Source organism: Hemiscyllium ocellatum, chromosome 31, assembly GCF_020745735.1.
Source record: "Hemiscyllium ocellatum isolate sHemOce1 chromosome 31, sHemOce1.pat.X.cur, whole genome shotgun sequence".
NCBI classification, from domain to species: domain Eukaryota; kingdom Metazoa; phylum Chordata; class Chondrichthyes; order Orectolobiformes; family Hemiscylliidae; genus Hemiscyllium; species Hemiscyllium ocellatum.
Genome location: NC_083431.1, coordinates 42,679,665 through 42,692,337, shown reverse-complemented (window position 1 = coordinate 42,692,337; position 12,673 = coordinate 42,679,665). Strand labels below are relative to the sequence as shown.

Here is a 12,673-nt window from a genome sequence, read left to right as displayed (position 1 = left end):
TTTACTCTCTCACCTTAAACCTATACCCTCTAGTTCTGGACGCCCTCCCTCCCCCCCTCCAGGGAAAAAGACATTGGCTATTTACCCTATCCATACCCCTCATGATTTTATGTATCTCAATAAAGGTCACCCCTCACCTCCGATGCTCCAGGGTAAACAGCCCCAGCTTAGTCAGCCTCTCACTGTAACTTAAATCCTCCAACCCTGGCAACACCCTTGTAAATCTCTGAACACTTTCAAGTTTTACAACATCCTACCAATAGGAGGGAGACCAGAACTGCATGTAGCATTCCAAAAATGGCCTAACCAATGTCCTGTACATGACCTCTGCAACATGACCTTCGAACTCCTGTACTCAATGCTCTGACCAATAAAGGAAAGCATAAATGCTAAGAAGTTTCAAAATGATTTAGACAGGCTGAGTGAATGGGCAATATATGACAGATCAAATATAATGTGGGCAAGTGTGAGGTCATCCACTTTAGCAGAAGGAAGAAGAGTGTTGAATATTTCTTAAATAGAGAGATTGGAAAGTGTTCATGTCCAAAGGGACCTCGATGCCCTTGTTCATAATTCACTGAAAACAAGCATGTAGGTGCAGCAAGCAATGAAGATAAACGATGTGCTTGCCTTTAAATCACAAAAGGATTTCAATGCAGGAACAAAGTCATGCTGTAATCATTTTAGATACTGCTGAGACCACACCTGGAGTAATGTGTGCAGCTTTGGTCCCCTTGGCCAAGGAAGAATATAATTGTCATTGAGGGAGTGCAGCAAAATCACAGACTAATTCCTGAGATAGCAGGATCATCCTACAATGAGACTGAAGAGGAGAGTGAAAAGTGGGCCTGTGTTCTCTGGAGTTTAGAAGAATAAATGGTGATCCCAGAATTGTGCAAGGTTAAAGGGCAATGCAGGTTAAATGCAGAAAGGATGTCTTCCCCAGCTGTGACGTCTAGAACCCTGAAGGTTTTGAAAGATACAATATTATAAACCGGTAAACCGCTGCAGAAATCCAGCAAAGTGTGTAAAACTGGTTGCAACCCCTACATGAGAACTATAATTAAACACTTCAGCAGAACTCCCAAAATTGCAGATACACACAAAGCTGAAACAAAGCAGCCAGGGACCAGGACAGGATGTTAGAAATTTAAAACAAAACCAGAAATTGCTAGGAAAATTCAGGTCTGGCAGCATCTGTGGAGAGAAAGCAGAGTCAATACCCCAAGTCCTGTGACTCAGAGCCCCCGTCCTCAGAACCGTAAACCCTCAGGGTTCTTGACACTAAAGCTGCATCTAACCTGTATTGCCCTTCCACCTTGTGCAATTTTACTAATGTCCAGAGAACACTGGCCCACCTTTCTCTTGCTCTCTTGCTCTCTCTCTCTCCCCCCCCCCCCCCCCCCCCCTCTTCTTCCCACCCCAGTCTCATTGTAGAATTACCCTGTCATCGCAGGAATGAGTCTGTGATTTTGCTGCACTCCCTCTATGACTTCCTGATGAAGAGCTTATGCTCAAAATGTCGACTCTCCCGCTTCTCAGATGCTGCCTGACTGACTGTGTTTTTCCAGCATCACACTTTTTGACTCTGATCCCCTGCCTCTGCAGTCCTCACTTTCTCCATGACCTGCAACTAGTTGCTCCCAGGAAGTTATGGCAATGTTGCTGCATGTTGATGCCCCTGTCAAGGCCTTGTGTGTCAAGTCCTACTATTGCTGGATAAATTTATAGCCACTGTCACCATAACACTTCGGGTAATTTAACTCAAATCAATTAACACAATGAGTGTATACTTTCATTTGACCCATAATTTAACTGCTGTCAATGTCAACTTACAATTTTCAATGTTTGGCACTAGATGTAGTATTTCATCAGTGACTCTGCAACCATTAAGATTTCTAATTTAAGGAAAAAAAAACTTTTTTCAAACATCTTCAGCTCATGCAAAGCACCCTGTTAGGCTGCAAATGCTGGAAGCAAAAGTGCGGACTGCAGATGCTGGAAAAGATGATGGCCTTTTGCCCAAAGTGTCGATTTTCCTGCTCCTCGGATGCTGCCTGACCTGTTGGCTTTTCCAGGACCACTCTAATCCAAAACACCCTGTTGTTCAGTAAAATGGTTATATGGTTAACATTACATGGCATGGCAAATTAGAAAACTCCTAAGAATTAATTTCTGATCTTTAAATTTAGTAATAATTTAGAAAGACTGATGGAAGCAAATGTCTCAGTTAGATTGAGAGAATGGAATTGAGCAGAAAGATAGGTCATTGACCACTGATGGCCTGAAGTTACCACAGACCCAAATGTGAGGCATGTAACTCTGTCTGGGATATATGGCAGTTCCCTTAGCCAGAAAAACACAAAGTATTGTCAAGGGCACTAGTTTACTGAGGAGAATTACAGTTCCATTAGAGATGTTCATAGACAATAACGTTCTGTGTTGAAGTAAAGCAGGACTATAAATCCACACCAGAAGAGTACTATGCACAGATTTATTTTGTATTATCCGTAAATTTTGTATTGTCACTAACAGATCAGTCAAATTAAATAATATTATTTGGATAAAGAATGGCATCAGAAACAGGCATTTATTAAAATAGGCAATATCAATGTTAAAGATTAAGTAAATAATAACATTATTTGCATATATTTGAATTAAAGCCAACTAATTAGATACGTGATGTTGGGTGCCTGGCTTGATTAGCAAGGAGGACCTGTAGCTACAGATAATGTGTTTAATATCCAAATCTGGTATCCATACTTGCCACTAGGCATCAGGAGATAATGATCAGAACAGAGGTTTATTCTCCCCTTCACCCTCTTCCCCGCCTTCCCTTCCATCCCTGTTATAAAGCCAGATTTGCAAGTGTATTCTAAGTACTGGCGTAGTTTAAATCTGGTGATTCACTGTAAATGAAGGATGAACCAACAGGCTTCCTTTCTATAGAGCTTGTCAGTCTATTCAGTGTCTATCAGAAGGCTCACTGCAGTTCTAATGGGACCAGTGGTACTGCAGGTTGTGCTGCCATACTAATGGTGGTCTAAATTATATTATTTTCTCAGGTGATGTGGTGAGTACATGATTGATATGAGAGTGAGGTTAGTTGAGTAGTTAGGTATCACTCAGACTTTGGATGAGCATCAATGCAAGGAATCTGGGGAGAAACCTAACAAGATTTTAAATTAGTTCAGTTCAGCTTTCTTCCTGAATTGTACTTGTGTTATTTGTCTGTAATGCTGTCAAGTGTGCAACAGACAGCAGTTCCCTTTTGTATGCAAAGTTGAAAGAGTTCAAGGATCCTTTTGCACTGTGTGGCTTTGTTGTCATTAGGGAGTACATTGAGTCACTGAGCTACAGCAGAGGCTGGAATAATATCCAAGAACTGTGGGTGGCATGGTTGCTCACAGCACCAGGGGCTTAGGTTCGATTCCAGCCTCGGGTGACTGTGTTGAGTTTGCACATTCTCCCTATGTCTGCATGGGTTTCCTCCGGATGCTCTAGTTTCCTCCCACAGTCCAAACTTGTGCAGGTCAGGTGAATTGACCATACTATATTGTCTGTAATGTTCAGAGTTGTGTGGGTTAGGTGCATTAGTCAGGGGTAAATGTCGAGTAGTAGGGGGATGGGTCTGGGTGGGTTACTCTCTGGAGGGTCGGTGTGGACTTGTTGGACCAAATGACCTATTTCCACACTGTAGGGATTCCATTCTATTCTTCTCACTCGAAGACTTGGCCCTCGTGATTCCAGAGTAATCAAATTCTATGCCACATTTAATAACAGCAACTTCTATTCATATTGCATTGTTAAGAGAATTGGTGAACGATGTGATTGCTTTCATCATGCTAGTTTTTGTAAGCTGCATTGAAATGATGGTGAAAGCAAGAAAATACGAATGAAAGCAATATTGCAGGGCCAGAAGAAAGTAAAAGGGGAAAGGAATTAATTGGATAGGTCTCTCAAAGAGCTGGCACAGATACAATGGGTTGAATGGCCTCTTCAGTGCAGTATAATTCTAGTAAATACTTCACAGTGAGATTTCTGAAGAAAGTTCTGAACTGAGGAGAGAGTGTATTAAAAGTATTTGGGAGATAGTGTTCTCAAACGTTTGTTAAACAGCTCAGTCAAACGATGGAGAACATTGCATGCTGATGAAATTTGCTGTTGAGTTTCTCTGAACCAAGGTGTGCTCTGACTGTGTTCTCTTGCCCCAGTAATACTTGAAAGTGCAAACTGATTACCCAGCTCTGCCCTGACTGACATGTTCCTGCTCTCATTTACACAGAATGCAGATGTAGCAAAGCAAATGACATCTTTTCGTCAGACACAAGAGGACATGGAGCAGGTAAAAAAGGAGCTGGAGGAAACTGTGCATCAGCTGAAAGAAGATATTCAGCAAAAAGTGAGTGTATCTCAGATCTCAGCGTATCAAGAGAAATCCCTTTCCACTGTTGCCTGATCTCAAAGCCTGTGTAACTTTGAAAACTGGTGCATTAATTTCAATTCAGCTCAGTGGGAGACTGATCTTTTGCACTTCACCTGTAGAGGGATTAATTTGTGCACCTTCTATTTCCTCTCCTTTTCTGTGATGCTACGTTCCACCTTCATCCCCTCGTTCCCTACCAACTAACCTCCCAGAATGGGTCCATCTCTCTAACTCGCACAGTCTTTATGACCTTTTTAAAATTTATCCCTTTGATCCAATACTTGATCACCTGTTCTAATGTCACATCTTTTCTGGTGACATTCCAATGAACCACCTTGAGATAGTTTTACCATTGTTACAGGCATTGTATAAGTACAAGCTGTTGCTCATATGAGTGTGGACAGGGGATGTTGATAGGATCTTTGATCTGCAGTTATATACAATCCTGGCCATGCACAGGCAGTTTTGGTAGAGACTCCTGTATGGTATGGTGTGGTGTGGTGTGGTGTGGTCAGGTACATTTCTGGTGGGTAATGGATCATTTGATGGCAATGATTGGGAGGTGTACAAAGGGAATTTCTCTCTTCTGAGACTGAAGTATGTGGGTTTATTTCTGTAGCTTTTCAAATCTTTCAAAACAAGTAAAGTCTCAATCAGTCTGCTGGCATTCTTGTGATAAATGTCTCTTTCCTGAACCTAGGCTCAGGAGCAGAGTTGTGTCCTCGAAGCTCTGCAGAAGGAACTGAAATCCAGAAATGAGGAGGTAGAGTCTCTCAAAAATTCACATGCGGACTCACAACAGGTAAGATTGCAATTACCATCCTCCAAAACTGGACACCCGCATTCGCAAATGTACTCTCTTTACATGTCCTTACCTCTGTAGATGTGTTTTTCTTCAGATTCCAACTTTGCTACCCATCTTTCCAAGTTGGAGGTGCTCCCAATGTATTTCAGGACTATATTGAGGTATTAAAGAGTTTCTTTAGGTGACAGCTACTTATTTTCGCAGTATGGAAGTGTGCTGTGTGAGTGGCCAGGAGGAGGAGGTTCCAAGTTTCTTGTACACACAACTTTAGCTTCCTCAGTGGAGCTGCATTTTAAAAAGAAATGTTCAGATCATATTCAAATTGCATTCGTTCATGTTCAGAGAATCATTTCAGGATGGACCCCAGTGTCTGAAGCAATAACTTCAGCCTTTAGTGAACATTGCTAGTACTCTGAGACCATTATTCTGTTTGATTCTCATGAGAGTGAACTGATCCTGAATAATACGCTACAGTTCAAGTCTATGTCACAGCAATTCTACAGTGAGTGTGATGTTTGCTGAATCAGGCTTACAGTCGTGTTTATTTGATAGCTCCGGAACACTCCAGAAAGGGGAAAAGCACATTGTTTGAGCTTGGGAAAAGATAGAGCAAAGAGATCTTCCTAACTGAAGGAAGTTTTGTTCAAACTTGCAACCAGAGTGAGAATAATCTGAATTTAGATCCTTTGTCCTGTCAGTCTACTATTTATGTGTGCACTGTGCTTACATTAACTATGTCTTTTGCCAAGTGATTTTATTTGATTAACACCGCCTTCTGTTCCATTATGAAAACACAAAATGCTAGAAATGCTCTACTGGTCAGGCTTCATTGTAAGGTCTAAATGTTTGGGTTGAATTTTTACTTCCAAGTTAGGGGTGTCGACTATGGATATTTCCCAGCTCTACAAACCCAACTTGAGTGATAAAGCACCACAGAAGTTGGAATTCTCTCCTGCAGTGGCTGGTTCTTTGCAGATTGGGCTAGGTGCCCCCAAAAGCTGTTGGAGGCCGACTGGGCAAGAGAGCTGCCTTGACTGGCTTTTTTTTTTAAATTTAAAAAAGATGTGCTGAAAACAGCTATCACCCTCACACATTCCTCATGGTCCTGTATAACCCCGATGTCAACTCATTGCAACTCATGTTCACCTCCCAACCTCCATTTGCCTTTCACTTACCATCCCAGCTCACACAGTACCTCCCACAGGAAGTCTCAGGATCCACGCTGATATTTTTCACAGACCCATTGATTGCATGTGCATTTCTTCAACGACAATGTTCCTTGTAAGAACAAATATATCATTTGAGTGCATAATCTCTTAAAGAAAGTAGCACTGGGATTTGTTGTCAAAATCCTACTTTAAAGAGTCTATAACCACTAGGAGCTGTCAAACAAACTATGAAATGGTCGGCACCTTACAATGGTGAAGGGTTGTGAAATTGGTTATGCAGCATTAATCCAATAATGGTACCCCTCAGGTTATATTAATAGATGGGATAATATAATAAGCTTTCTTTTTAAACACACTAGGCATTCTTTTCAAAGACTTAAAGAGCAGGAGTTTTAAATGGCTTGACAGTGCCTTTTGACTGTTGCTTTTTTTAGATTAGATTAGATTCCCTATAGTGTGAAAACAGGCCTTTTTGCCCAACCAGTCCACACCGACCCTCCAAAGAGTAACCATCACAGGCCATTTCCCTCTGACTAATGCACCTAACACTGTGTGCAATTTAGCATGGTCAGTTCACCTGACCTGCATATCTTTGGACTGTGGGAGGAAACTGGAACACCCGGAGGGGACCCACACAGACATGGGGAGAATGTGCAAACTCCACACAGACAGTCATCCAAGGCTGGAATCAAATCCAGGTCCCTGGTGCTGTGAAGCAACCGTGCTAATCACTGAGCCACTATGCTGCCTGCTTTTGACAGTTCCTTTTGACATTTTTGACAATTAATGATAGTTTTATGTCCATTCATGTTGACTTTTAACAATGCCAAAGAGCACCTTGCCTCTCCTAAAGGAATAGTGACCCGCCCCAAGAGCTATACCAGGTCCATATCCAGAGGTACTTTATCTCCCCAAATACTATCCCAACTCTGCAAAGAGCTCTGCAAAGTTTTGACCTTTTCATCCAGGTCTAATCTGCACCACATGTTTCATGCACTGAGGTAACAAAAATCACGCGAGTGGAGGCAGCTGCTGATTATTATATGTTGGCAACTGTCTTGATGGACCATACATGCTAAAACTTTCTCAATTTCCACTCACAAAGATGGTAGGTCCCATGTTTGGGATAAGATTTCCAATTTTTAGTCTCCTCTGCCATTTTTGCAACAATGCTGAGATTGTCTGCTTTTGTAAACATTCAGGCCTTAAATTGTGAGAGCTGGAAGACCAGGATTGTATTCTCTTGAGTATAAAAGACTAAGAGTGATCTAATTTAAAGTCTCTAAGATGATTGAAGATTAGTCTCAGTTGGATGGTTGGTTTGCATTGCATAGTGATGCCCAATCATGGGTTCAATAGCTGCACCGGCTGGGGTTACCATGAAAGCCTCAACATCTTCCTTGCTCGAGATGTGATGACCCTCAGGTTAAACCATCACCAGATGGCTTTTTTCTCGTGAGAATGCAGTCTCATGTTATGGAGTAGGCCGGACCCCCCCCAAAACATGTTTAAGCAGGTAGCAGACCGTAACTTTGCTATTTGTTTAGCTAGGTGTATAGTGGATAGTTCTGGAGTAAATTAGCTGGGTTGTCTGCCAGGTTTTAAACGAACAAAACTTATTTACAAAGAACAGAAAACCGAAAACTTATCCTATCCAAACCCGACTTAATGGTGCTGTTCTGAAAATACGTGCAACAGTCCCAATACCCACATCCTTTAGCACAAACAGTAAACAATGAAACAAACAAGAGCTTACAGATTGAGGTTAGAGAGAGAGAGAGAGAGAGAGAGCAGCAGCTTATTTCACATCCCCTGCTGCAACTGAACTGACTAAAGTTCTGAAGTGAACTGCACTGCACAACTAAAGAGCAGGCCACGCCCTGTTAGCTATACATTTTTTTAAAAACATGGAAGTCTTAGACTGGAGGTCTTATCTGTTAGGGTAAACAGAAAGCCCCAGCGAGCCATTCAAACTTTAGACACGTTGGAGTCTGGCCAATGACCTCTTCTCTGGGAAAAAAAAACTCAAGGACATAGTAACCTTTTAACAGAACCAGTATTGTGACACATTATCTGGTAAGTCTCTGGCCACTTTACCTTTTATCTAAGATAATTATAGGTGTTGAAAGGGTATCATAGAAACCCTACAGTGTGGAAACAGGCCATTTGGCCCAACACATCCACACTGACCCTCCGAAGAGTTGCCCATCCAGACCCATTCCCCTACTACTCGACATTTCCCCCTGACCAATGCACCTAACCCACACATTCTTGAACACTGTGGGCAACTTAGTATGACCAATTCACCTAACCTGCACATCTTTGGATTGTGGGAGGAAACCCATGCAGACACTGGGAGAATGTGCAAACACCACAAGGTAGTGGCCCGAGGCTGGAATCAAACCCATGTCTCTGGCACTGTGAGGCAGCAGTGCTAACCACTGAGCCACCGTACTGTGCAAATTGGGAAATACTTTTTTATAGGGGAGTTCGGGACAAAAAGGCATAATGTTAAAATTGGATTGGTATCACAGGCTTGAATAGCAAATATCTGTTTCTATGTTCCCAGCGAGAAACCAGCGCTCATGTTCCATCCTCTCATTTAAACCCATTCTACTTGATCTGTCAAGTTTTCTGAGAGGTAAATAGCAGTGTGCAGACTGAATTTCAATTACAGTGCTGTAAAAGCAGCTACTCTATTTTAATTGATAAATGGAAGTGTACTTGGATTTTATTTTTCATTATGGTATACACCTCACTCTGCAACAGCAAACATTTTCAAAAATTGAGACAAAGCACAACCTGATGGAACATATACTGTTAGTAAGTTTCAGAGTATGGCATCACTTTGTTCCTGTCGTACCTGTCTTGCCAGGCGAACACAGTCATGGCATCAACTATTGAGTCCCTGACATCAGAAAAGAAGATGCTGTGTGAGGCTGTTGATCAGAAAGAGAGCACATTAACCGCACTACAAGATGAGTTACAGCAGCTAAAGGATGCTTTGTCAGCAGAGAAGGACAATACCAGCCGAACAGTCGAGGGGCTGCAGAACCAGCTGAATGAAAAGGTATGCATTGAGTGATTCTGGTCAAGGTTAACAAGGCAAAAAAACCTTCAGTATTTGTTGAATATCTGAAAAACATACCCAGTTTAGTTGCACACTGAAATTAATAACCTGCTTCTGCCTATGTTGCTCCTTTGGATGGATCGTCAACATTTACCAGAAGAGTTTAAAGCATTATCCTCACGGCAGTGCCTGACGTTGCTGCATTCCCTGTGTATAATACTGAAGTGTTGATCTAGATTTTGAGCTGAACTGTTCAGCTGCGAATCATGTACTAACTGCATCAAACAGCCTCACAAGGTTCCTTTGCTCCATCTTCCTCCATGTTATAACTCACTCAATTCATCCCCACCCACCCAAAAGAAACTGGGTTTGCATGTTTCTGTTATGTTGTATAGCTGAGCTTCACGTTTCTCTCGTGCTGTGTAACTGGGCTGGGCATACACTGTTTCAATTGGAGAATGGTGGCTTCACGTGCTCTTTATTTTTTAGGAGAACCATGAGCAATCTCTGGAGAAGCAACTACTTGATGAGCAGTTTGCTCTGCTGTGCTGTACTGTGGAGGAGGCCGAGGGAATTGTACAGGACGCACTCAGCAGGTTGGATGATCCCCTTCATGTTGGCTGCACAAGTTCTGCAGGTAAACACAAAAAGCAAGAGGTGATGAGGCTGGCCAGTGGTTGAATCAAAATTTAGATTTAGTGATTAATTGTAAAGGTTTGAAGTAGTTTGAAGCTGATTTATGCGAAAGTTTGAGATAGGAAAAAATAAAGTTGTTTTCACTTTAGATTTCAGGGAGCAAGGAAACACATTATAGCAGGAATACAGGCTTTCTACCACAATTCAAATGGAGCCCAACAAGAGTATTATTGACCCCCAGTGAATCATCTGGGAGCTTCCTGACGAAGGGCTTTTGCCCGAAACATCGATTTTCCTGCTCCTCAGATGTTGCCCGACCTGCTGTGCTTTTCTAGCATCACTTTCATCTAGACCCCAGTAAATCATCAGTTTGACATTACCTAGCATGGCTGAGAAAAGCTAACCTTCTGAAAATTCAAAATCAACTGAGTTCCTCTTTTTATTGAAAATAAAAATCTGAGTTTCATCCTTTCGTAATGTTGGTAGTTGAGGGATAGGCAAGGACAGAAGCAATAATAGCTTCTGCTGTTTCTCAGGCCAGTGTCTCTCCTAGTGGCCTGCTTGGACGGCTTGACCAGCTGTAGGAATTGGGTGATATTAGGTACTGGATCATCCAGGTGTAGTGGTAGCAGACTGGCTAGTCAGGATATTGATGAAATAACTTTGAATATTCACTTGGCCAGTTAGCAGTCAGTGAAATGCTCTAGCAACCTTGTCATTGGTCTGGAACACCACAAAACAGTGAGGGGTGAACTTTGTCCTTACGGAACAGCATACAGCCGTAAGTATGTATTGCTATTTGTACCACTATTTGCCCTTGCTCATAAAAACTGATAGAATCAGGAACACCATTCTGATTGTCTCCTGGAAATGAACTCTGGCTTTGATAAAGGTCAATTTACCAGAATCTGTTCCAAGCTTAGCAGATAGAATTGGGGGCTGGAATTAGGGTTATACTATAATACACTAAAGCGATGGGCATAATCGAGAGCTAGTCCGGTGCAGCTTCACTGGGAACACCGGATTGATCTCCAGGGAGACATTGAGGAGACTGGGTTTGTATTGTTTAGTGTTTAAAAGAATGAGAAATTACCTTGATGAAGAATACAAAATTCTTTGAGGCCAGCTGAATGGATTTTTAATTTTCAAATTAGTGCACTACTTCTGTAGGCAAATACAGAAGACAAGAGTTGTTCAGGTTGGTCAGAGACTGGCTTAAATTGTTATTAGTGAGATCCTTGTTATGAGAATAATGCAGGAAAATGGTATTTAAAGTGATGGTCAGCCATGATCTGAAATGGCAGTGCAGACACGAGGGGCTGAGTGGCCGATTCCTCCTGCTACATTTCAATGAGATAATTCTCTTTCACCCACGTACATGTAATGAGGCTGAACACTGAAAACCTTGCTGTGGAAAATTACCTTGTTTTCAAAAGTTGTATGCTTTACAGAATCGGGACATGATGTCTTTGGGATTTTTTTTCCATTCTTTATCCCCCAAACAATAATGTGACATCTTTTTGATGGCATACTTAATGTGGTTGATGTAGCTTTGCTTAAATTAGTGAGTGAAAGTTATAACCAACTGGATTCCTTACAGCAATCGTATGCTTTCTGCAGATTATCTCATCACAAGAGGTCAGGCTGCACTGGATTCCCTGAACAGGCTACAGGATGGACATGCCCAGTATCTGTCTGACAGATCAGGTAGGATTTAAGAAGTACATGTGTGACAAACATTGATAAGTCAAATCAATTACAACTCGGTTTATTAGCTGTGACTTTGTGCAGACAATTAATGACTAATTTTAATTCATTTTGACTGAAGCAGACTGGGACCTCCTCAGTATATTCTAAACAGGTCCTATTATATCAGCAGGATTCATTTTAGGTTGCCCATCATTGAGCACATTGAAGTGTTGGGCAGAGGTAATTTTAGAATTGTAATTAGTGGTTGTATTTAAGAGGCATCAGACCATTGGTATCAGTTTACTTTGGTTAGTCACATGGATTTTGCTTCCTTGAATATTTGTTCTAGTTCTTCACTGTTCGTAGATTCAGGTCGTAAGGTGGGTGTCAACCTAGTTGCAAGTTTGAATGCAGGATGAGGAGTCACAGGAGTTCGAACAGCAACTGGATTGTGGGGATACGATGCTGCACATAAAGCCATACAACTGCATCGGTTTGAATGACCGAGTTACTTGGCTGGAATTGTCAGGGGAACAGTTTATAAAGAAACCTTCTCTGATCAGACAGGATGCCTCAGACCTGTGCAGTATCCTGCAGCCTATCTAGAGCTCACTCTGCTAGATGGCCATGTGTTGCTGTGGCAATGTAATTCATCATTTGCCTTGGATTCCTTCCATATTGTTATAGGTGACATTGCGAGCAGTAGGTAGTCTAGTCTGTGAACGCACCAAAGAGGTCACATGCTCCCTTTTCTCAGATTTCCAATTGACAATATTGGTGAACACGAAATGGCTTTGAGATTTTCTGCAGGAGCTGGATTTCTACAGTTGTAATAAGTGCAAGAGGTGGAATGCATATAGCCATTTGGTCAGCCAGCA

The 12,673-nt window shown here is 41.9% G+C and overlaps 1 protein-coding gene across 3 annotated transcripts in view; it reads left to right on the top strand.

Moving 5' to 3' along the window:
- Positions 1–12,673, top strand: part of hip1 (huntingtin interacting protein 1) — a 351,738-nt gene that overhangs the window by 301,107 nt on the left and 37,958 nt on the right. For all 3 annotated transcript variants that reach the window (XM_060847935.1, XM_060847937.1, XM_060847936.1), the window contains 5 exons: positions 4,286–4,402; positions 5,127–5,228; positions 9,276–9,470; positions 9,960–10,107; positions 11,727–11,813. In XM_060847935.1, the coding sequence (XP_060703918.1) occupies positions 4,286–4,402; positions 5,127–5,228; positions 9,276–9,470; positions 9,960–10,107; positions 11,727–11,813 (649 nt within the window). The remainder of the gene's footprint in view (positions 1–4,285; positions 4,403–5,126; positions 5,229–9,275; positions 9,471–9,959; positions 10,108–11,726; positions 11,814–12,673) is intronic.